At 42.5% G+C, this 24,729-nt stretch overlaps 1 protein-coding gene across 2 annotated transcripts in view; it reads right to left on the reverse strand.

Moving 5' to 3' along the window:
- Positions 1 to 24,729, reverse strand: part of LOC311142470 (oligophrenin-1-like) — a 43,078-nt gene that overhangs the window by 1,718 nt on the left and 16,631 nt on the right. Inside the window, exons 15-23 of one of the 2 annotated variants that reach the window (XM_084178120.1) lie at positions 24,556 to 24,640; positions 21,521 to 21,579; positions 18,946 to 19,051; positions 18,358 to 18,517; positions 17,691 to 17,841; positions 15,982 to 16,314; positions 15,562 to 15,712; positions 14,520 to 14,570; positions 4,916 to 5,134 (exon numbers count right to left, since the gene is read on the reverse strand). In XM_084178120.1, the coding sequence (XP_084034246.1) occupies positions 5,128 to 5,134; positions 14,520 to 14,570; positions 15,562 to 15,712; positions 15,982 to 16,314; positions 17,691 to 17,841; positions 18,358 to 18,517; positions 18,946 to 19,051; positions 21,521 to 21,579; positions 24,556 to 24,640 (1,103 nt within the window). In that variant the 3' untranslated portion in view covers positions 4,916 to 5,127. Of the gene's footprint in view, positions 1 to 4,915; positions 5,135 to 14,519; positions 14,571 to 15,561; positions 15,713 to 15,981; positions 16,315 to 17,690; positions 17,842 to 18,357; positions 18,518 to 18,945; positions 19,052 to 21,520; positions 21,580 to 24,555; positions 24,641 to 24,729 lie in introns of those variants that run through there. The other variant, XM_084178119.1, reaches the window with a different exon arrangement.

Genomic DNA, 24,729 nt, shown 5'->3' on the forward strand with positions numbered 1-24,729 from the left:
ACTTCAGTAAATGAGGGATACAAAGTATATTGAAAGCAGGTGCTTCCACACAGGTTTGGTTCCTGAGTTAATTAAGCAATTAACATCCCATCATGCTTAGTGTCATTTATAGAAATGCTGGGCAGGCCATTATTTTGGCTACCATGGCTATGCCCCCATAGGATGACAATGCCCCCATCCACAGGGCATGAGTGGTGAAAATGATGTAAGCCATATGCCATGGCCGTCTCAGTCACCCAATCTCAACCTAATAGAAGACTTATGGGAGATTCTGGAGCGGAGCCTGAGACAGTGTTTTTCACCACCATCAACAAAACACTTGTGGAATGGTATAGCATCCCTCCGATAGAGTTCCAGACACTTGCCAAGGTGCATTGAAGCTGTTCTGGATCGTGGTGGCCCAACGCCCTATTAAGACACTTTATGTTGGGGTTTCCTTTATCTTGGTAGTTACCTGTAACAGTACAATGATACAGTACAATGAACATACAATGATTTACTGGATTTGAAACAAACGGTCACTGAGACTACTGATGATTTTACATTTGAGGTTAGCCTCTATGCTAAATTTAGGACAAAACAACAGCTGTCCGTCTGTGCCTGAGCTTTATTTAGTCTGACTCATAGTTACCAGATCACACCTGACACCAGGAAACCACAACATCACTGAGGGCTCTATTTTAACAAACCTAACGCAATGTTAAATCTTAGCGCTGGTGGTAGCACTATAGGTTCGGGGGTGTGTCAAAAAGTTTTAGCTATTTTTACAACCGGAATTTTGGGCGCAGTAGCTGGCGGTGGCGCGAAAGGGGTGGGTTTTGATGAATAAACAAGTTGTAGGTGTGTCGAGGATTGACCCCTCACTGACCAATCAGAACGTGCTCCATGACAAAATATGTGGTTGCTTGAAGTTGTGTATTTACGGTCTTTTATGTATTGCGTTGGCATCAACTCCAATTTGAATGTTAGTATGTTATAGGCTAGTTTGTTAAAAATAGCCTACAGAAACAAAATAACAAAATGTATGTAGGCCTATCCCATCTTTGCTAAATATGTTGAACATGTTTGCAGTCCACATTGTAAGAAGCCTAATTGCATGGCTTCAAAATGAAAATATATTGCTAAACATAGCATTCACACTGATATAGGGGCTAGGCCTATAGTAAATTGCATTATGTCTGCCATGTCTGAGTCATGGACATGCCAAACGTTGTCAATAACTATTGATAACGTTTAAAAAAAGAGAGTGAATAATTCTAATCAAATTCAAAACGAAACTTGTTTTAAATAGGTTATGTCTTAATACAGTTACAGGCTCTATAATTGCTCCCCGTGGGCATATAATATTAAGGTAGAGTATGGAGGCTTTTACGCACATCCAAAATAATAACGGGAGCAGGCTAAAATAATGATAAAGGGGATGCCTGCTCACTGTTTTGCTGCTCCCAAATTTGATGTTTTAATAAAGCTTTGGTGATTAAGATCTATATCAAAGCGGTCTCACGAGCCAAACCCTTTATTGATAGGCTGCTATTTGGCGATTGCATTGGGCAGGACCCCCAAAAAACAGCCTTCATTGAGGGGAAGGGAGGGGAGGCTATGCCTGGTTTTTAATCAAATGAAACGAAAAACAAGAAATCTGTTTTTAAAAACAACAACCATATTTCTAAATACTGTAGGATGGGATCAGAAGCATGATATCATGGCACTGTGCACACGTAGGCCTAAATGTCTTCACGCATAACATTCACACATCTATAAATACTAGGCTCCTGTTAATTGTATCATTGCCTATGTGCGAGGCACATTGTCAGCAAAATCTGCCGTTGATATGGCATTACAGGAGGACTGAATAGTTGGAGGAGAAAGTCTGGTAATCAGATGAGGGGCGCTCTTTGAAAACGTGGATGGATAGCCTTCTTGAAGAAGCTAAATGAAGTTTGCAGTTGTGTGAATTGTGGATCATGAAAAAGCATGAGGGCAAAATCCTCCAAAATATTTCAAAGCACTCTCAGTAGACCATTTAAACCCCTTTATTCATAGGTTACTTGGCTAATGCATGGCCAGGATAAAAATACGCACCAATGCAAAGTTGCTAAACCAGCCTTGAGTAGCACTTTACACGCGTACCCGTAATACAGCTTGAAAATGGCAGATTTGGGCAACGATAAATTGGAACGCAGTGGCTGTACAGTAACATGCTATACATGACGTCAGACCTCAGGCTCTGCACTTCACAGCGCTGTATGGGTTTTGACTGACAGACGTTCTGAACTTGAGCACCATTTGCGAAAAGAAGAAGCCTCCATCCCTCCCGCTAATTGGGCATCTTTTGCATACATTTTGTTGACAGTGAGGAAAATGCTGTAAATCATGGTCTTATTCTCACTGAATAGAGATGTCGGGACGAAATGTCCATTTACATCATATGTACATACAGTGGGGAGAACAAGTATTTGATACACTGCCGATTTTGTAGGTTTTCCTACTTACAAAGCATGTAGAGGTCTGTAATTTTTATCATAGGTACACTTCAACTGTGAGAGACGGAATCTAAAACAAATATACAGAAAATCACATTGTATGATTTTTAAGTAATTAATTTGTATTTTATTGCATGACATAAGTATTTGATCACCTACCAACCAGTAAGAATTCCAGCTCTCACAGACCTGTTAGTTTTTCTTTAAGAAGCCCTCCTGTTCTCCACTCATTACCTGTATTAACTGCACCTGTTTGAACTCGTTATCTGTATAAAAGACACCTGTCCACACACTCAATCAAACAGACTCCAACCTCTCCACAATGGCCAAGACCAGAGAGCTGTGTAAAGACATCAGGGATAAAATTGTAGACCTGCACAAGGCTGGGATGGGCTACAGGACAATAGGCAAGCAGCTTGGTGAGAAGGCAACAACTGTTGGCGCAATTATTAGAAAATGGAAGAAGTTCAAGATGACGGTCAATCACCCTCAGTCTGGGGCTCCATGCAAGATCCTACCTCGTAGGGCATCAATGATCATGAGGAAGGTGAGGGATCAGCCCAGAACTACACGGCAGGACCTGGTCAATGACCTGAAGAGAGCTGGGACCACAGTCTCAAAGAAAACCATTAGTAACACACTACGCCGTCATGGATTAAAATCCTGCAGCGCACGCAAGGTCCCCCTGCTCAAGCCAACGCATGTCCAGGCCCGTCTGAAGTTTGCCAATGACCATCTGGATGATCCAGAGGAGGAATGGGAGAAGGTCATGTGGTCTGATGAGACAAAAATAGAGCTTTTTGGTCTAAACTCCACTCGCCGTGTTTGGAGGAAGAAGAAGGATGAGTACAACCCCAAGAACACCATCCCAACCGTGAAGCATGGAGGTGGAAACATCATTCTTTGGGGATGCTTTCCTGCAAAGGGGACAGGACGACTGCACCGTATTGAGGGGAGGATGGATGGGGCCATGTATCGCATTGAAGATGGGTCGTGGCTGGGTCTTTCAGCATGACAACGATCCGAAACACACAGTCAGGGCAACTAAGGAGTGGCTCCGTAAGAAGCATCTCAAGGTCCTGGAGTGGCCTAGCTAGTCTCCAGACCTGAACCCAATAGAACATCTTTGGAGGGAGCTGAAAGTCCGTATTGCCCAGCGACAGCCCCGAAACCTGAAGGATCTGGAGAAGGTCTGTATGGAGGAGTGGGCCAAAATCCCTACTGCAGTGTGTGCAAACCTGGTCAAGACCTACAGGAAACGTATGATCTCTGTAATTGCAAACAAAGGTTTCTGTACCAAATATTAAGTTCTGCTTTTCTGATGTATCAAATACTTATGTCATGCAATAAAATGCAAATGAATTACTTAAAAATCATACAATGTGATTTTCTGTATTTTTGTTTTAGATTCCGTCTTTCACAGTTGAAGTGTACCTATGATAGAAAGACCTCTACATGCTTTGTAAGTAGGAAAACCTGCAAAATCGGCAGTGTATCAAATACTTGTTCTCCCCACTGTACAATTTTCTATTCACATTAGAGACGGGAATGTCATGAGCTGAGAGCGGGTTCGGTTGACGTTCTTGCTTCGCAGCTCAAAAGTACTGTAAATGTCACAGTAGCCACTAGCCAGGAGGCTAAGCATTGCAAACGATTCAACCAGGTAGCTACTAGCTAACGTTAAGCAAGCAACTATTCATGCATCTACCATATTACACTTTTAATTATTGCAACAAAACCACATTACACTCTTGAATAACGCAACAATTCAAAAGCATGTGAAGACAATTAAAGGGGAATGGAAACACTAGGCTTTAGAACACCAGCTAACTGTAACTCGCCATAATTGGCGTTGGATTTCCCAAGAATGTCTGAATCCCAAAACTGGCTTAAAGACCATGAAATCTGTGTGTGTTAATTAGCTAAATTTGCTGGTTTCAAACCATATACGAAAACATGATACATATTTTGAAAGCTGAGAAACAGCCCATTCAAATTATATGACATACAATAGCGCCACATCAATCAAATGGTAATCAGTCAAGAAAAAACACCAGTGAAAATGTGTCTTATACGGAAATCAACACTTTTTCCCAAACAACTGCCATTTACACAACTTCATAATGAAGATAGAGAATAACTAAGAGAATTCTGGGTCTTCCTTATTTTGTAAGGCTTGAAAATCTGAAATCAGAATAGTAATATGTTTTACTGTGAATGAGTTATAACCGTTTTAGTGAATGGTGGCATTTTTCTAGAATTCTATGGAATGTTCCATTATCAGATACTTTCTTATATGGATTGTATATTAAACACAGACCTGCACCAAAACATATTACAAATGGCATTTAGTCTTACATATTGTGGCGGTTTCGGCGCCAAGATCTTTGTAAGGCAGGGTTTACACATACAAACACACCACCAGTCCAAGTGAAGGGTTCAACCGGTTTATTACTATCAGGTTTCGGCAGCATTCCTGATATACCAAACTGAAAACAGACAGAGTAAACACTTCATCACCAGTGGACGGTCCTCCAATCTTGGTCTTTGGGGGTTCAATCCATGTTGAAATCATAAGTTCCTTTCTTCAGTTAATTCTCCTTCTCCACCGTACGTTCTGTCTCCCCAATAACCTCCTACTCCTTCACCTGCTGGGGTCAAAGAAAAGACAAAGAAAGAAAACCCAGGGCGCGGTTAAGTAGAGGCACTGATTGGTTTCACCTGTCTGCAGTTTGGCTCTGATTACAACTGGAGACAGGTGTGGCTGTTCTGCTGCAGTCTAGAAGTTTTCCCCTGAGCTGTCCATGGTCCTGCCTCTGGGGAATACTTCACAGTGCTGTCCGTGGTCCAGGCAGCCAAAAAATAAAGAAACTTCGCAGGCACAAAATGTCCATCCACCACACAACCTCTGAAACCGCTACATACCTTCCCCCTCAGCGTTGACCCTGTGGTCAGAGCGGTTGAAGAAAACATGGCATGCATACGAGACATGGCATCAGCATTACAATGTTTAGAACCCGAACGGTGGACGATCCGATAGTGGAAAGGCTGGAGGCTGAGGAACCACCGGGTGATTACATTTACATTTTACATTTTAGTCATTTAGCAGACACTCTTATCCAGAGCGACTTACAGCTAGTGAGTGCATACATTATTTAAAAAAAAAAATCATACTGGCCCCCCGTGGGAATCGAACCCACAATCCTGGTGTTGCAAACGCCATGCTCTACCAACTGAGCTACATCCCTGCCGGCCATTCCCTCCCCTACCCTGGACGACGCTGGGCCAATTGTGCGCCGCCCCATGGGTCTCCCGGTCGCGGCCGGCTACGACAGAGCCTGGATTCGAACCAGGATCTCTAGTGGCACAGCTAGCACTGCGATGCAGTGCCTTAGACCCTGTGATCCAGGCGTTAGTGTCCTTATTCTGCTTCATCCAGGTAAGGGGAGCGTGATCTGTCATCAACACAAACTAGCGGCCCAGAACATAATATTTCAAGGACTCCAGAGCCCATTTGATTGCCAAACACTATTTTTCCACTGTTGCATATTTGGTTTCACAGGGAATCAACTTACGGCTAATGTACAGCACAGGATGTTCCTCTCCATCCACTTCCTGCGAGAGTACAGCTCCAATTCCAGTGTCCGATGCATCTGTCTGTACAATCAGAGGTTTCGAGAAATCCGGTGAATACAACACAGGGGCAAGTGCATAAGGCCGTTTTCAGTTTCTGAAATGCCTCTTCGGCCGCAGTGTTCCACTGTACCATGGCAGGTTTGGCCTTCCAGGTCAGGTCACACAGGGGTCCCGAAATGATTGCATAATCCTGGATGAAACGTCTGTAATAACCGGTTATTCCTAGGAAAGCCTGTACCTGTTTCTTATTCACTGGTCGAGGCCAATCCTGGATCGCAGCGACCTTCTTCTCATGTGGTTTGATCAACCCTCGCCCTATGGAATAGCCCAGATACTTTGCTTCAATCACCCCCAGCGTGCATTTCCATTGGATTGGCCGTGAGGCCTGCTTGCTAAAGGGCGTCAAGGACCGCTGTTAATCGGATTAGGTGCTCCTCCCACGTGTGGCAGTGGATTATCACATCGTCCAGGTAGGCTGCAGTATAGGATTGATGTGGGCGCAGAATGTGGTCCATCAGCCTTTCAAACGAGGCGGGGGCTCCATGAAGCCCAAAGTGCAATCGCACATATTGGAACAGACCATCTGGAGTGGAGAATGCCGTCTTCTCACGAGCTGCAGGGGTCAGAGGAACCTCCCAATACTCCTTGGTTAGGTCAAGTGTACTGATGAACCGGGCATTTCCCAGTCTTTCAATCATCTCATCTATTCCTGGCATGGGATAAGCATCACATTCCGAAATGGCATTCAACTTACGGAAGTCATTACAGAACCGTACTGTACCGTCTGGTTTCGACACCAGGACTATCGGGCTGGACCACACACTGTGTGATTCTTCAATGACATCCAGCTCCAACATCTTCCCCACTTCTTGTTTTATTGCCGCTCTCTGGCATCCGGTAAGGTTTTTGATGGACCCTTATCCCCGGAGGCGTGATGATATCATGTTGGATGTGATGGGTGTGTCCTGGAAAGGAAGAAAACACATCTTTATTTTCTATAACCAACTCATGTAACTCTTAGGTCTGGGACGGCGATACATCTCCAAGGGCAATCTCTTCCAGCAGGTTCTCGGAAGAAGAGGAAGTGGCCGAAAGTACTGAAGTCTATCTTTACCTCCCTTATGGCGAACATCAAAAATGGCAGCAGCTGGTCCCAGTTTCGCGCATCCCGCTCCATGGTCTGTCTGAGCATGGATTTCAGGGTTCTATTGAATCTCTCGACTAGGCCGTCTGTCTGGGGGTGATATACAGACGTGCACAGTTGTTTGATTTGAAGCAATTTACATAAATCTTTCATCACCTTGGACATGAACACTGTACCTTGGTCCGACAGGATCTCTTGGGGTAAACCTACCCTGGAAAACATCTGTAGCAGCTCTCTAGCGATGTTCTTGGTGTTGGCTCTATGCAGGGGAATAGCCTCGGGATACCTGGTGGCATAATCCACTACGACCAGTATATGTTGAAAACCTTTTGCCGACCGTGGTATGGGTCCAATTAAATCCATAGCAATTCTATTGAATGGCGTGTCTATCACTGGCAATGGGATTAAGGGATTTCGTAAAATCAGGGAGGGGTGAGGTTCTCTGACAGTCAGGACACCCCTGACAATAGCTTATCACATCCGCATATACCCCTGCCAGAAGAAGCGTTGTAACACCCGTTCTTGTGTTTTTTCTCTCCGTAAATGTCCTCCCAACAAGTGGCTATGGGCCAGGTTCAGCACTGTCCGCCGAAAAGGGGTTGGAACCAACAGCTGCTCCACTGTGATGTCATTGGACTTCGTCACCTGGTATAAGAGATTGTTTCTCATGGAAAAATGGGGAAAGGTGTGTACATGAGCATGATTTTCAGGTACACCATCTATTACCTTGACATTCCGTCTGGCGTTCTGTAGTGTGGGGTCTTCCAGCTGAGCCGTACCAAACCTTCCCCTATACTGTGTTAACTTGGGAGGAAAAATCTCATTGGCATAAGAATTTCCAGGCCCCTCGCCCTGCGCTTCCTGTTCCTCCTCTTCCACCATTTCTGGCCCATTTATCCCCACTGGATTTCCTGCCTCTTCGTCGTTTGCTTCACCATCTTCTCCCAGGAGAACTCGAGTGTCGGCTACGGGAGTCGGGCAGGTAAGTACCAAATTGATAATTTTCCTTTCATAGGTCAGGGAGTTCTTTGGTAGTGGTTTCTTTTCACTGGAAAATGTAAAATGGTACCTAGCATGCCCTATTACTGGCACAGCCAACTCCTTTGTCCGGTAGTCCTTTCCACAATTCTTGAAAATATGGACAGTCGCGACCCAGTAGCATGGGATATGGTAGGTTCTCAATCAACCCTAGGTTACCTCTGACATCTCTACATCTGCGGTTGGATAAGTTTTGGTGTCCCCGTGTACACAGGTGATGTTCATGGTTGGAGCGGTAGTCCTCAGCGGCTGGGTTAATAGTGAAGGCATGATGAGGGAGACCATGCTCCCAGAGACTAGAAGAGCATCAACTCCTTTCCCTTGGACTGTACCCGACGGAGGTACGGTGGGTGGCGGTGGGCTTGGACATGGGCAGAAATGACATGGCAGTGGTGTATATTGGAAATGTTGACCTGCATGAATTCCTCCTTCTTGGGACAGTTCCATGCGATGTGTCCTATATCACCACAACGGTAGCACTCCTGGGGGTCGGTATCCACCCCTTTATTCCTCGTCTTTGCTTCAGCTTGGAAAACTGGGTACTGGCGCCCACGTTCCCCATCCGCTCTTTGGATTCTTGCTTTCCAAACCCGGGGAGTCTGCAGTTGAGATGTCTTTCTTCCTCCTCTTTGAGGCCTCCGTTTTCCTGGGTGGTTCTGTTTAGCCGACTGGGTTTGAGTAGTTCTTCCGTTGCTCGACATCTCTTAACGAGGTCCACCACTCCGTCCGCTGTGGTGGGACTGCCCAGGCTGACAATCTTCTTTAATTCGTAAGGTAAGGCTCGGATGTAGTGGTCAATCACTATTCTTTCCACGATGTCCCCAGTACTGAGGGTTGCGGGCTCTAGCCATTTTTTTGCTAGGTGGACCAGATCAAACATCTGTGACCAGGGTGCCTTCTCGGGCTGATATGTCCAAGTGTGGAACTGCTGTGCCCTCAAAGAGACAGTGACTCCCAACCGTGCTAATATTTCGTTCTTCAGTGTGTCATAGTCATTGGCTTCCGTTGCTTCCAGATCAGACCACACCTGTTGTGCGTCCCCACAAAGAAATGGAGCCAGTATTCCAGCCCATTTTATCTGTGACCATGCCTCTCGTTCTGCCGTGCGCATAAATGTCTTGAGGAAAGCCTCAACGTCATCATCCGGCGTCATTTTCTGCAGATACCGAGTGGCCACAATGGGTAGACCAGCGGTCTGTTGAGCCATTTTCACCGCAGTGATTTCAGCAGTTATCTTTCGCCAGTCCATATTCATCTGCAGTTGACACTTCCTTTGTTCCTCCAATAACAAGTGATTGGTTTCCGCTTGCTGCCGATTGGCTTCTTGTTGCAGGTTATTGGAAGTGACTAATTGCTTCAACAGATCTTCCATGGTTGTCTATCCTTAAATAACCCCCCCAAAAAATTGGTGTGGCTGTATGTGTATCCTCACTGCCTTGCCCGCATTCTCTACCAATGTGGCGGTTTCGGCACCAAGATCTTTGTAAGGCAGGGTTTACACATACAAACACACGCCACCAGTCCAGGTGAAGGGTTCAACCGGTTTATTACTGTCATGTTTCGGCAGCGTTCCTGACATACCAATCTCAAAACAGACAGAGTAAACACTTCATCACCAGTGGACGGTCCTCCAATCTTGGTCTTTGAAACCGCTACAATATCATAAGGAAAGACATGCACAAGTAATATAATATCAATAAATGAAGAACTTTATTGAAATAACTTTATTGAGGGGAATACATTGTCTCACTCAAGCCTAAAAAACAAAGTGCAAGTTACATCGAAATTGGAATTACAAAATATGATAAGAATACGGCATATAATAACAATAATTGGCTTTTACAACATCAATTTGCCTATTGCCTAATACATGAGGAGTCAGAATGGGAACAAATTAAAAGCATGCAAGAGATGAAATTATCAGTGACAATCTGAGCTACTGGGTGAAGACTAGGAGTCACTTTACTAGTGCCTATGTCTGCAATGAGTCACACTCAATGGAGTACCACAACCTAAAATAATTTTGGTACCCTACAATGCATAACTGCTTGCCCTCGCATTCTGGTGCAACTAAAACAAACCACGCCATATCTTCCTTTCCATCTTTCCTATAACAAAGCCAACAATTTCTAGAGGAGTCCTCTAGTACATTGAAGTACACCTAGGCTCACCTAGACTGTGAGGGTGAGGGTGTGAATGTGGGTGTGATTGTCCCTTTGCCCGGTCTGCAGCCTCAGCAGCATGTTGTCCAGTCTCTCCAGCCCCTGTCTGTCCTTGACACCATCTATTGACTGCCTGGTGCACAGGTGACATGTCTACAGTGTCGTCCTCCCCACAAAGGTCTGAGAGCTGACAGTCCACCACAGTCTCCTACAGAGAGAGAGAGAATTTTAAAAACATAGACCTAATATACAGTATACATAGACCTAATAGTACATAACAAGGAAACATCATTGACATTTACCAGCTAGACCAGGAGGATTTAGTTACCAAGCTGACTACCATCCTGAGCTTTCAAAAGTCATAGCTATTAGCTAGCTATCATCATAAGGGTTAGGTTTCAGGCTTAGGCTACATTCATTCTTGCTATCAACAGCCAGCAGGCTTACTATTTTTAGGAATCATATCACAGATAAACAGACACCTAATCAGATATTTAGCTATGTAGCTAGTTATCTAGCTAGCTAATAATTATATGGGTATCATACATTTTACTGGTAAAATAGCAATTCTGCAGCAGCCCTTTCTTGTGGCTGTCTGAATCAGACACTAGCCAGTTAATTTTAGCTCTTAGCTAATACTAATAACAAATGCTTTTCAAATTGTCAATATGAGCGTTTTGGCTGTTATCAAAAGTTAATTTCATAGACTCATCTTATCAATCAGGGAAAAAAATACTCTAAAATGTAAATATTATAATTACCAACATAAAAACAGTTTACCTTTATATTTTTGTCCTGATCTCAGTGACAAAGCTGTCAACGTTGTGAGAAATCTTTCAGGTCCAGTGGAGGTGAGGCACCTCCTGGTGGTAGCATTCACTTTCAGTCCCCTAACAAAACTCACAATTTGCTCAATCCTGCCAATGACGCACGCATTGGCTTCAGTCGTTACTATGGCAATTCAAGATGGCGCTACCCATACCTCAAAAAAACGATGTTCAATATCCATATCCTAAAAATAGAGATGTTTCTATGTTAAATGCACATTTAGTATTAGCGGGTGGAATCTCTTTGCTTAGCTTTACTTCCTAATGTGTTTCCATTCCCATTTAAAGGGTTTCTTTTCTTGTCTCTACACTTATTACATTTTAGCTTCAAGGCAAAAGCACAGTTAGCCTACTGCTAGCTAAAGCTAACAAAATCTCTTCACCAAGTAACGCTAGCCTATCAAAAATGAACGATTACCCCTCTAATACAAATATAAAAGTACAGTAGGCCTACCTTACAACATTACAACAAACCATGCTTAATTTTTATAAATATCATGCAAATCATTAGGCTTCATGTGGCAAAAGCAAATTGCGACTGAAAACGTGGGTATAATTCACCGGGGAGTTGAGATGTTGAGCTGTTTTATATGGAAGCCCAATCCCGCCACTCAAAAATAAAGGTTATGTTTCTTCATTTTTACCATTGTGTTGCGATTTCCATCTATCCCGCTGCAGAGTTCAGCACGGTAAACGTGTGGCGAGCAGGCATTTGCCCCAGCACTTTTGACTTGGTTGAATAAAAAATATTGACACAAAAGCATTGAAAAGAGGGTCAAAGCACTGTTGTTTAGACTGAATCGCCTCATGATTTGTTTGACAGGATTTTTATGTTTTCATCCTCCCTAGGGCCAGGGGTTTTGCAAGGACTTAAAAAACAACAACATATGACCTGATAGAAAACTCTGTTCCCATCACAGCTGATTTATTACTGTCATACCTTGAGTTTTACCTGGTTACAATTTCCCCCCCACCACTCTGGGACCTGTGGTGCCACCTTTGAAATCACCACACAATGTTACAAATGAAAAAACATTATATTCGTATGACCTATTTCAAAATGTAGACTTACGCAGTTTTACTTGCGTATCTCAACATTTTGACATACATATCTAAACATTTTGAGGTAGTGCTCGAGACGTGATAATTTCGCAGCAGTATGGTCTCTCAAGAATCGATACCTCTCGAGAACCTCTAGAAAACGTCCCTTTGCTATCGTCAATGTAAAAATGGTCTAAGAGGACTATATATTTTGAAAGATGAGACGTTGACGATTATAAATACTGCTTTGATGTCATACGAGCAAGTCAAACACCGGTGAGACTAAATATGCACTTCACATTTTCACATCATAAAACTCATGCCATATACATACAGTGTCGACGTTTATGATCACTGTGTTTGATGTACAGTTACAAGATGACATGGTGTCATACCCTGGGTTATTCTGAACAGAATGATGTTTGTCTACTGTGAAGAAAATGTACCGCGGCACACGCACCTGAATGCACTCAAGACTCCTTTCTATGCGCACCAAAATTACGTTTTGTTTCTCTGAATTGCATTGTGAAAGCCTAACACTGTAATATCGTATTTTATAACTTTGGATTGCGTAAACAACAACAGTAATTGTGTGATGGCAGGGATGCAGGGTTGTGTTCCAAACAAAACTACTACAAGTGTGCTTGCTCTAGTTCCTCAACGGCATGGCTAGGAGAGCTCAAAACAGCACCTTATAGTTGAAGACTGTTCTTTGAGCCATACAAGTAGATTGATTTTACTTAGGAAATGTGCACACTTTGGAGAGGTGTGTGGCCATTTGGAGACACCAGTTAGTCCTCTCACTCAAACCCTTGTAATTATTTTGTCTTATGTTGCACCTACAACACATTTTCCAGGAATATTCTTATCATGTTCCTGAATGTATCCAAAGTATTTTCAGATTTCATTATAAACAAATACGTCGAAATATACAGTAAATGTAAAATGCACATAAAATCAACAGTGTAATGTTTGGATTCAGCCTTGTGTCAGGTGAACTGTTGTGTCCTCACCTTTGGTCTGATAATTTCCCCATAATCTCCAGTGTTCCCTTTCAATTGCTACCATGGTTATGCATTTCATATATTTATTCTGTGAGAAACATTTTAATTTAGGCCAATTCCCACGGGTTAAGGGGAGGGTAGGCTATGCTTGGTTTTGTATCAAATTAAACAAAATGGGCAGAAAACAATTGTTTTTTTATGTTTCTAAATACGAGATTCACCGGCACAAAAGGCACGCTCCATGGCCAATGTGTTTCATGGCTTGATAGGCTGTGCTTCTGCTCTCAAAAGCCAATGCCATTACTAACTGCGATACCGTTAACACCTGCTTTTGGTGGGTCTTAAAACATCCCGTTAGCGCTGCATGAAATTGTCACTTTTGACCTTGTTTTTAAGGACACACCTCAAATATGGTGGTCCTCTGTAGCTCAGCTGGTAGAGCACGGCGCTTGTAACGCCAAGGTAGTGGGTTCGATCCCCGGGACCACCCATACACAAAAAATAAATAATGTATGCACGCATGACTAAGTCGCTTTGGATAAAAGCGTCTGCTAAATGGCATATTATTATTATTATAAATATTGCCACCACTTCCACCTCAGCGCAAGTGAGCTGATGTTAGACTGGTAAATTGCCGAACCTGGTGTAAGGGGTGGAAAATGCCAGTGTGTTTGACACTTAGCCGCCTCAGCGCCAGCCGAAAATAGAGCCCAATCATGAGCTCAATCACTTGTTAAAGCTTGTTAGTGAGAAAACCATGTAGGTCTGTGGCAGTTAAAGTTGGGGGCTTATCACTTTAGTCATACAAGCATGGACATAGTTTTATGGCCAAGTATGGATTATTTTCAACATTCATTTGAGATAATTCAAGACAGCCTCTCAGCTCCAATTTAATTATAAATGGTCAAACAAGCTGAGACCAGGGACAGTGACTACTACATTTTTAAGAGCAAGATACTTTCAATAGTTAATCTTTAAAGTGAACTCATCAATTAATTTCTCAGCCATCAGCATGAAGCATTATGTTTAAACAACTTGGCTTTGCAGCATGTTGAGGCCTTGCCAACCGTGGCTGTAGCTACTGCCATCTCGTCATGTAACATGCATATCTTGCGGATTTCCTCTACATAATGATTTCATGGAGCAAAGGGGCATGTAGAGATAGAGTTTTGTTTCAAACCTACCTTCCAAATTGCCTTGAAGCATTCTCAAAAAACATGGCTTTGGAAGCAACGCTGGAGAAAGAGAAAGACAGATTAATCCCAGATGATCCCTGAGACATGTTGGGTTTACAGCATACCAAACACTGCTAGAGTACAATGACAAACATTATGGGCAACATTTTCTGCCCACTAAACAGCCCTGGCAATGGGAAAATGACATGTTACTTAGAATAAGATGTTACAAAATAACTGTAGTATTTGAAATAGATAGGAGGGCACCTAATACAAAAGGAGTTTGGAATACTACAGCTTGTGATCTCATTACCTACATCTGTTGTGCACACTGTTTACTTGAGATCCACATAAATTATTGCCACAATCTCATGGACATTGTAAAAGAGAGCTTTTGAGATGCATCACAGTGCAAGTATTATTAGTAACACAGTTTTTCTTTTGTGTATTTTAGCAGTGTTTAGTAGGCAGAACATATCACCCTAAATCTATTATGGCATTGCACGGTATACCCCTTGTAAAACAACAGGGGCAGGCATGAACAGAGTACAAGAAGGGTCATTGGTGAGTAGCAAATTATAGGTTATTTTGTCACTACAATGTGATATCAAATGGGACACTGAAGCTGAAATCATAGTGGGGAGTTTCTGAACAGACTAGTGAATAATGTACAATAAAAGAGTGAAATCTTTGTCCTAAGAAAATAAACTGACTAAGACTTCATGTACACTCTGACTATATAATGCTTCCAACTCAACTCCAAAACAGAATAACAAATGTTTGGAGATGAGTAAACCAGACAGTTAGACAATGTGGGCAAAAAATGAAGCCAATTGAATTAGTGTGGTATGGAGGGTTCATTAGGAAAAGGGGATCCAACTTCTTGTGATATTTCAACTTGACAGGGGAAACCGTAAATTTAACAAGGATTGGAGGAAGACCAAAAGGAAACTCATGGCTAACACAGTATTTTGTGATTGTTCTCTTGATTACAATTTTAATCAGTCTGGATGGAGTGTCTATGTCCGGCTGAGTTCTAAGATCTACTCACTACGACACTGGGGTGTCCTCGCTGGGGGCTGCAGTGGGGCTCTTATGGGGTGCAGGGTATCGGCTAGGCGGGTCAGGGGGTCTGGTTGGAGGTCTGCAGATGGCAGGCTTCTCAGCCGGAGACCTCGTTTTGATCACGCCGTCACTTTCTGCTGCAATGTAAGGAAGGAAAACCTTAGGTAAACTGTCATGAAATGTAGATTCAAATTAAAAAATCTAACACAACCAAGAGCTAACACAATGTATGAAAATCCACTTTCCAATTTCTCTTCTCATTGCACATGATAATATGGCATCAATATCACAGACCAGCTAAGTACTGTACTGCTGCAATGTGGTTAAGCTGCATATAAAATAGTATAGAATTCATAGTGTGTTTGTGTTGTGAGATGATATAGTAGGCTACAGGTTGTTCTGCTACCTTCTCTGATGACTGCAACACTTCGAGGAGTTGGTCTCCTGCCTTGGAAGGACTGCACTCGGTTTACAGTGACTCCTGTCTCTCCATTGGCTGTTGCTGCTGTATCTGGCCTCTGACCTCCGCCCTGTAGCTTAGCGACCAGTTTGGCAACGTCAGAGTCTGAGTGTCTGTCCTGGCGGGTTGATGGCTTGGGCAGGAGGGCCTTACTCTGAGGAGGGTCCCTATGGAGCCGTGGAGGGGCGGTAATGGGTTTGGTCCTCTGGATAGGTGTGGGGCTCGTTGGGGTGTCCCCGCCAAAATTCACCCCCTCTGGTCTGCTGCCATTCTGCTCATCTATGTGACACAAACACAGGTTAAAAACAGAGTTCAATCGAAATACAAATAAAGTTCAACACATTTTCAGCATAGGCATATTCCTGAACTACCTTCTTGTGTTTGGGTTTAGTGGTTAAAGAATATGCAGGTAATTCCCCACAGTCGTAATGCAGAGGTTGCTGCTTTAGAACTGATTTTGAACTTGATATGATCATTACTTCTCCTGAGCTCCTACCTATCACATGTAGAATACTTCTACTTACAGAATGTTATGTCTATACATGTGGTATGTGTGATCTAACCATGTTTTACCTATTAAAAAGGAATAATTAAAGCTAATAAAAACAAATGAACCACACAAACCAATATATATTATTTTAATTAGTACTTTCATTCATTCTGAGTATTATAAAAGCAATGTCTAAATGTGGGCATTTGGACGGATTCATTAAATAATGGAAAAAACAAAGCCTTTATAGTTAAATAAAAAGTACATTTGTGGATTAATAGTCTGTGATCCAGAGAAAAATACGTTTTGCGTATTGCGTATAATACGGATTGCGTATAACAATTATCTATTACTTTAGGAGATTAAAAAGTAAACAGACGACTTCGGCGTACTCTTTGTCTCATCTAGAGTCATGCTGTTGGCCAGGTTTCCAGTGGTACATGCACTATTCAAATGCTGGATTCAGACAGGTGGTAGTTAATTGTCATGCAAAGCAGAGCTGGTTATTTGTTAACTCCAAGCAGGAACTCAGAGAAGATCACTAAATAAAATACCACACAATGAGGGGAGGACAAGCTGCAAGTGTTCCACATCTATCCATGCCACAGTAAATGAAAGGACTGACTCACACACAGACATTTAACGCAAAGTTACAAGAGGTATAAATTACATGATTTAGCCTGAAGCAAAAACTTCCATTCAGTGAGCACACAATACCTCCTACTGCCTCTCTAAGTGCAGTTAGGAAGAGGTTGGAGTAAGCAAACATCTAGATATGGCATGCAACATTTTTTTGACGTTTATTGCTTCCAATTCAACCAAATTGGTTTAAAATGGCTTGATAAAAGAACACACTTTTCCCTCAAAGAAGGGCATGCAATTCATGTAAAGACCAAACAGTTAGAAAGAAAAGTAAAAGTACATTCTGTATTCTGTGCTATCAATTCACAAGTACTTAAGATTCCCACATCATTCTCTCAGTAATACAGTGTCCAGAATAAACATCAGCCACCTACTGTATAAATCACCTTACACATACCAAGTGAACAATGTAATAATCTTAATATAATCTGCATTTGCAGGACAAGGGATGATAATGATAATAATGGTTATGGTGATGATGAGGATGATGATCATGATGATTAAAGCAGAGGTAAATAATTACTCTCAGTGTTCTGGACCTGGCCATAATTAACTGCTAGGTAGACGCGGGCCGGACGCTTGGAGATGGTGATTGGTTGCCGTTTCCTTGGGGTGAACCTTGGAGGAGGCATTGGTGGGGCTGTGGAACTCTCCTCTGGTGCACTGCAGAATATCTGTAATCACAGCAGCTCGTCCAAAAGGACTTACATTTAATATACATTACATTATACTTGAGAATACGCATTAGTACCTAGATCAGTGGTTCCCAAACTGTGCACCTTGTGCATTCTACTATTCCAACTTTCAAGAGTAAGTTGAAAGCCCGACTCAGGCTTTCAACATACTCTTGAAAGTTGTAATAGTAAAATACACAAGGTGCAATTACGTAATTGGGTAGTACATCAGCAGTTTTACTCTTGTCATGCCAGTCATTGCAGACCTTAGAGAGCCATTTATAACTTGTCAGAAATGTCCAGATCAAGTAACCCATGTCAGTTAACATGTTTTAGCTAGGTTGTTCCCCAATGATGGAAGGGGGGACCCCCGAGTGGAAAAGTTTGAGATTCACTGATCGAGAATGAACCATGGCCTACTTGAATGTGTATGATGCCACAGTACATCAAATAACAATCACTTGACTCTTAAGCTCTTTGCAAGGGAGGAGCGGTAACTGAATCTTTCAAATTCACCTTGGTGTAGTCCTCAATGAGAATCTCAACAACAATGTTCTGGAACTTTATATCCAACATGGCTGCCACAGTCTCCTCTTCTGCCCTCATCAGGGTGGGGCCGAAGATCACGCCCATGTTGGAGGGAGTCATCAGGTTGTCCCCACTGTTACCGCAGACACTGTCAATAGGAATCCAGATGGGTTCATAAACAACATGACTCTAAAGTCATGTCCAATAGGAACAAACGCCTATCTAATAGTGAACAACTTAATGCCAGTTAATGTCAATTTATAATTGCACATCTATCATAAATTAATAAACAGGATATTGATAATATTGGAGGATTGGACAGGTATTTCCCAATTTAAATGTACATTACATTTGCACTATACATAGATCCAAGTGTCTCAGTCCGATACTGTAACCATCTGAACAGATGCCAGTTAATCCCTTCACTGAGCCCATGGGCAACACAACACCACAGATATGCAATTAAACCACAATAAAAGGCCTAAATAAGAATAACCCTTGCAACTGCATCAGTTAGGAGACAAGGCACAGAGGCTGCAGCACAACAGCGGCATATCATATCAGGTTAGCTCTTACTTGACCAGGTGTTGGATCAGTAGGCTTAGCATTTCTCGATTCTTCTCTGGGAGTTTGTACGTCAGGCAGTGGATTGCACCCAGTCGATCAGCTAGATTATCAGATTCTAAGAGATGAGAAATACTATATACATGAGCAATAATTTATATATTATCCTCAATTGAGATTGACCTAAACATCACTGCTTTTAGGGCATTTATTTGTTGCCGATTTTACACAATCCATTATGTACAGTTGAAGTCAGAAGTTTACATACACTTAGGTTGGAGTCATTAAAACTCGTTTTTCAACCACTCCACAAAATTCTTGTTAACAAACTATAGTTTTGGCAAGTCGGTTAGGACATCTACTTTGTGCATGACACAAGTAATTTTTCCAACAATTGTTTACAGACAGATTATTTCACTTATAATTCACTGTATCACAATTCCAGTGGGTCAAAAGTTTACATACACTAAGTTGACTGTGCCTTTAAACAGCTTGGAAAATTCCAGAAAATGATGTTATGGCTTTAGAAGCTTCTGATAGGCTAATTGACATCATTTGAGTCAATTGGAGGTGTACCTGTAGATGTATTTCAAGGCCTACCTTCAAACTCAGTGCCTCTTTGCTTGACATCATAGGAAAACCAAAAGAAAGACCTCAGAAAAAAAATTGTAGACCTCCACAAGTCTGGTTCATCCTCGGGAGCAATTTCCAAACGCCTGAAGGTACAACGTTCATCTGTACAAACAATAGTACGCAAGTATAAACACCATGGGACCACGCAGCCGTCATACCGCTCAGGAAGGAGACGCGTTCTGTTTCCTAGAGATTAACGTACTTTGGTGCGAAAAGTGCAAATCAATCCCAGAACAACAGCAAAGGACCTTGTGAAGATGCTGGAGGAAACAGGTACAAAAGTATCTATAGCCACAGTAAAACCAGTCCTATATCGACATAACCTGAAAGGCCGCTCAGCAAGGAAGAAGACACTGCTCCAAAACCGCCATAAAAAAGCCAGACTACAGTTTGCAACTGCACATGGGGACAAAGATCATACTTTTTGGAGAAATGTCCTCTGGTCTGATGAAACAAAAATAGAACTGTTTGGCCATAATGACCATCGTTATGTTTGGAGGAAAAAGGGGGACGCTTGCAAGCCGAAGAACACCATCCCAACCGTGAAGCACAGGGGTGGCAGCATCATGCTGTGGGGGTGCTTTGCTGCAGGAGGGACTGGTGCACTTCACAAAATAGATGGCATCATGAGGAAGGACAATTATGTGGATATATTGAAGCAACATCTCAAGACATCAGTCAGGAAGTTAAAGCTTGGTTGCAAATGGGTCCTCCAAATGGACAATGACCCCAAGCATACTTCCAAAGTTGTGGCAAAATGGCTTAAGGACAACAAAGTCAAGGTATTGGAGTGGCCATCACAAAGCCCTGACCTCAATCCTATAGAAAATGTGTGGGCAGAACTGAAAAAGCGTGTGCGAGCAAGGAGGCCTACGAACCTGACTCAGTTACACCAGCTCTGTCAGGAAGAATGAGCCAGAATTCACCCAACTTATTGTGGGAAGCTTGTGGAAGGCTACCTGAAACATTTGACCCAAGTTAAACAATTTAAAGGCAATGCTACCAAATACTAATTGAGTGTATGTAAACTTCTGACCCACTGGGAATGTGATGAAAGAAATAAAAGCTTAAATAAATCACTCTCTACTATTATTATGACATTTCACATTCTTAAAATAAAATGGTGATCCTAACTGACCTAAAACAGGGAATTCTTACTAGGATTAAATGTCAGGAATTGTGAAAAACTGAGTTTAAATGTATTTGGCTAAGGTGTACGTAAACTTCCGACTTCAACTGTATATATGGAGTTTTAATTAAACATGCATAGACATTGTGCATGAGAAAGTAAATCAGCAAAGCCTAATCCTCATCCCAGTCAAAACATTTTAGGGGTCCAGCTCCACACAGCTGCATTGTGGTGTAATGTGAAACAAGGACCTCATGCAGTTGAACAATAGGGCTCCTGGGGCATGGGAGTTTATCTCAGTTAAGAGGATTAGAGCTGGTGTACAACATTAGAGCGTGTGTACTTTTTTTCTTCCCTTTTATAGCTGTAACCCAGCCTGTTGAACTTGAGAATGAACTCAATCTGATGGAGAACAAATGCATAATGAATTAACTCTATGGAGAGCATTTGGCAAACATATGACAAGATGTGGAAGTAAACAACGTGTTGCTCAGCTCCCAAAACCAACCTTTAAAATGTAATGACTTGTACGATACAAATGTACAGTAGTGTCAGACAAAATGTGTCCTACAAAAACATGCCCTCACATGAGAAGGAAATGTACGTTTTATGTGCAATGAGACTATGCTAAAGATCTATAAATCTGACGTCTGACCTACTTTACATGTTACAGAAGTCCATCAGTTTAGGGAACTGGGGCAGTTTCTTTTTAAATGTGTAAGCCATATGCAAATAAGATATGATCTGATCTTGAAGTGGGTTTCAGTAATTGTTTCTCCAATTCATTGTTGTTTTTACGTCAGTAAGTGTGAAAACACGTCTTACTTGCTGCTAAGATGAGGTCCCTGTTGAGACCGTAGGTCATCAAAGGCTCTGTTAGGCTCCTGTGGATGAACACACGCGATCAGGTAAATAAGTACAGTACAAATACTCCAACACTCACATCATACCCTAAAACACCCTTTTTAACCTCTTAAGGATCTGACCCTTTTTTTAAAATTTTCGCCTAAAATGACATACCCAAATCTAACTGCCTGTAGCTCAGGACCTGCAAGGATATGCATATTATTGATACCATTTGAAAGGAAACACTTGGAAGTTTGTGGAAATGTGAAATTAATGTAGGAGAATAACACATTAGATCTGGTAAAAGATAATACAAACAAAAAACATGCATTTTATTTTATCATCTTTGAAATGCAAGAGAAAGGCAGTAGTCCCCTGTAGCTCAGTTGGTAGAGCATGGCGCTTGCAATGCCAGGGTTGTGGGTTCGTTTCCCACAGGGGGCCAGTATGAAAATGTATGCACTCACTAACTGTAAGTCGCTCTGGATAAGAGCGTCTGCTAAATGACTAAAATGTAAAAATGTGTAAAAAGGACACAATATAATATTGCAGTTTAGGTGCAATTTAGATAGCAGTGTATGTGCAAAGTTTCAGATTAATCCAGTGAAGCATTGCAATACTGGACTATTTTGTTTCAAGTCTTCCCAAATATGCCAAATTGGACAATTGATACATTTTCAAGTACATAACTATAGAGAACATACAAAAATGATATGGTAATACAAAATGTAAGTTTACACACTCCCAGGAATGTCATACATGATGGATCATTAGCTTATACACTAACTTTCACACATCTAGATGGCCGGGCGGGGTGGGTGTGGAGCCAGAGACAGCAGGGGTTCAAACTGTAGAACCCAGTTCCTATATTTGAATATAAAAATTGATTTTATCAAACAAAACTATGCTACATTTTAACTCTAGGACCCTCAGGATGACAAATCAGAGCAAGATTACTGAATGTAAGTACATTATTTACCTTCAGAGGTAAATGTATCAAACCAGTTGCCGTGATATTTTTTGTTGTTGTTGTGCACTCTCCTCAAACAATAGCATGTTTTTTTCACTGTAATAGCTACTGTAAATTGGACAGTGCAGTTAGATTAACAATAATTTAAGCTTTCTGCCCATATAAGACATGTCTATGTCCTGGAAAGTTTGCTGTTACTTACAACAGTCATGCTAATCACATTAGCGCACGTTAGCTCAACTGTCCCGTATACGGGACACCGATCCCGTAGAGGTTAACGACTGCTACTAATTTGTTGCTCATGCACTTTCAGCATCAACAAGTGCTATTCATTCTGAATTAATTTGAGAGGCTACTGCCAAATTTCTCTTTATCAAAACTTTCCTTCCTAATCTGAAATTAGATTTATTACTGCAGTGTTAAGGCATGAGAGACCAAAGGCCTTGAGTAATCTCCTTCAAACAGCTGCCTGGCCTCTTCTAAGTGTGGTGAGATGACCTGTGAGTAAATCATCATGAGGGGTATTGGGGGAGGATAAAAACCTGGCCTTGAAGCCAAGAGGCCTTGTCACTGAGTACTTCAAACAGCAAACAATTATACTAGGCTCATGGAGCAGAGAACAACCTCAGCCAGCATAGATTATTACAAAGTCTCTCTAATCACTACACATAACTTACTTGAAACATGGAATAACATTTTCGTATAAAACATATACAGAATATACAGTCTGGAAATGCCATAGAACTGCAAAATGTACATACTATACTGTGCATACTGTACATTACATGCAGTACAGAGCCCTATATATTTTGATATGGTAGGACGCAATCCGGCGCTGCTCACTCTTGGATTGCATCCTACCTGACAGGTCGCTCCTACCACTTGGATTGCATCCTACCTGACAGGTCGCTCCTACCAGGTGGCGTGGCGAGAATCTGTCTCCGCACCATGTGCTCTCAACACTGGTGTCCCCCAGGGCTCAGTTCTAGGCCCTCTCTTATTCTCTCTATACACCAAGTTACTTGGCTCTGTCATATCCTCACATGGTCTCTCCTATCATTGCTACGCAGACAACACACAATTAATTTTCTCCTTTCCCCCTTCTGATAACCAGGTGGCGAATCGCATCTCTGCATGTCTGGCAGACATATCAGTGTGGATGTTGGATCACCACCTCAAGCTGAACCTCGGCAAGACGGAGCTGCTCTTCCTCCCGGGGAAGGACTGCCCGCTCCATGATCTCGCCATCACGGTTGACAAATCCATTGTGTCCTCCTCCCAGAGTGCAAAGAACCTTGGCGTGACCCTGGACAACACCCTGTCGTTCTCCGCTAACATCAAAGCGGTGACCCGATCCTGCAGGTTCATGCTCTACAACATTCGCAGAGTACGACCCTACCTTACAAAGAAAGCGGCACAGGTCCTAATCCAGGCACTTGTCATCTCCCGTCTGGATTACTGCAACTCGCTGTTGGCTGGGCTCCCTGCCTGTGCCATTAAACCCCTACAACTTATCCAGAACGCTGCAGCCTGTTTGGTGTTCAACCTTCCCAAGTTCTCTCATGTCACCCCGCTCCTCCGCACACTCCACTGGCTTCCAGTTGAGGCTCGCATCTACTACAAGACCATGGTGCTTGCCTACGGAGCTGTGAGGGGTACGGCACCTCCTTACCTTCAGGCTCTGATCAGACCCTACACCCAAACGAGGGCACTACCTTCATCCACCTCTGGCCTGCTAGCTCCCCTACCTCTACGGAAGCACAGTTCCCGCTCAGCTCAGTCAAAGCTATTCGCTGCTCTGGCACCCCAATGGTGGAATAAGCTCCCCCATTACGCCAAGACAGCGGAGTCACTGACCACCTTCCGGAGACACTTGAAACCCTACCTCTTTAAGGAATACCTGGAATAGTATAAAGTAATCCTTAGCTGAGTGCTAATGGACTTCAGAGAAAGGTTGATGTAACATAATTCTATAGAAATTGTTGTTCCAGAGCAGCTGGCTCGTGTGTCACCTGCTGGATGATTTAAGAGGACGAGAACACACCTGAGATAAAACTTCATTGCACTGGTGATGGTTTTTATGTCCAAGTCACTGCTGTAGAAATCCACATCTCCTGGGCATTTCTGGTCTACAGAGAGAGGAGAGAGCCGATTAAAAACAAACAATCAGAAATTGTAAAAACTAAAATATATATATGCAGAGGCCCTTGCAAACAAC

Source organism: Coregonus lavaretus, assembly GCF_964263955.1.
Source record: "Coregonus lavaretus genome assembly, chromosome: 15".
Lineage (NCBI taxonomy): Eukaryota > Metazoa > Chordata > Actinopteri > Salmoniformes > Salmonidae > Coregonus > Coregonus lavaretus.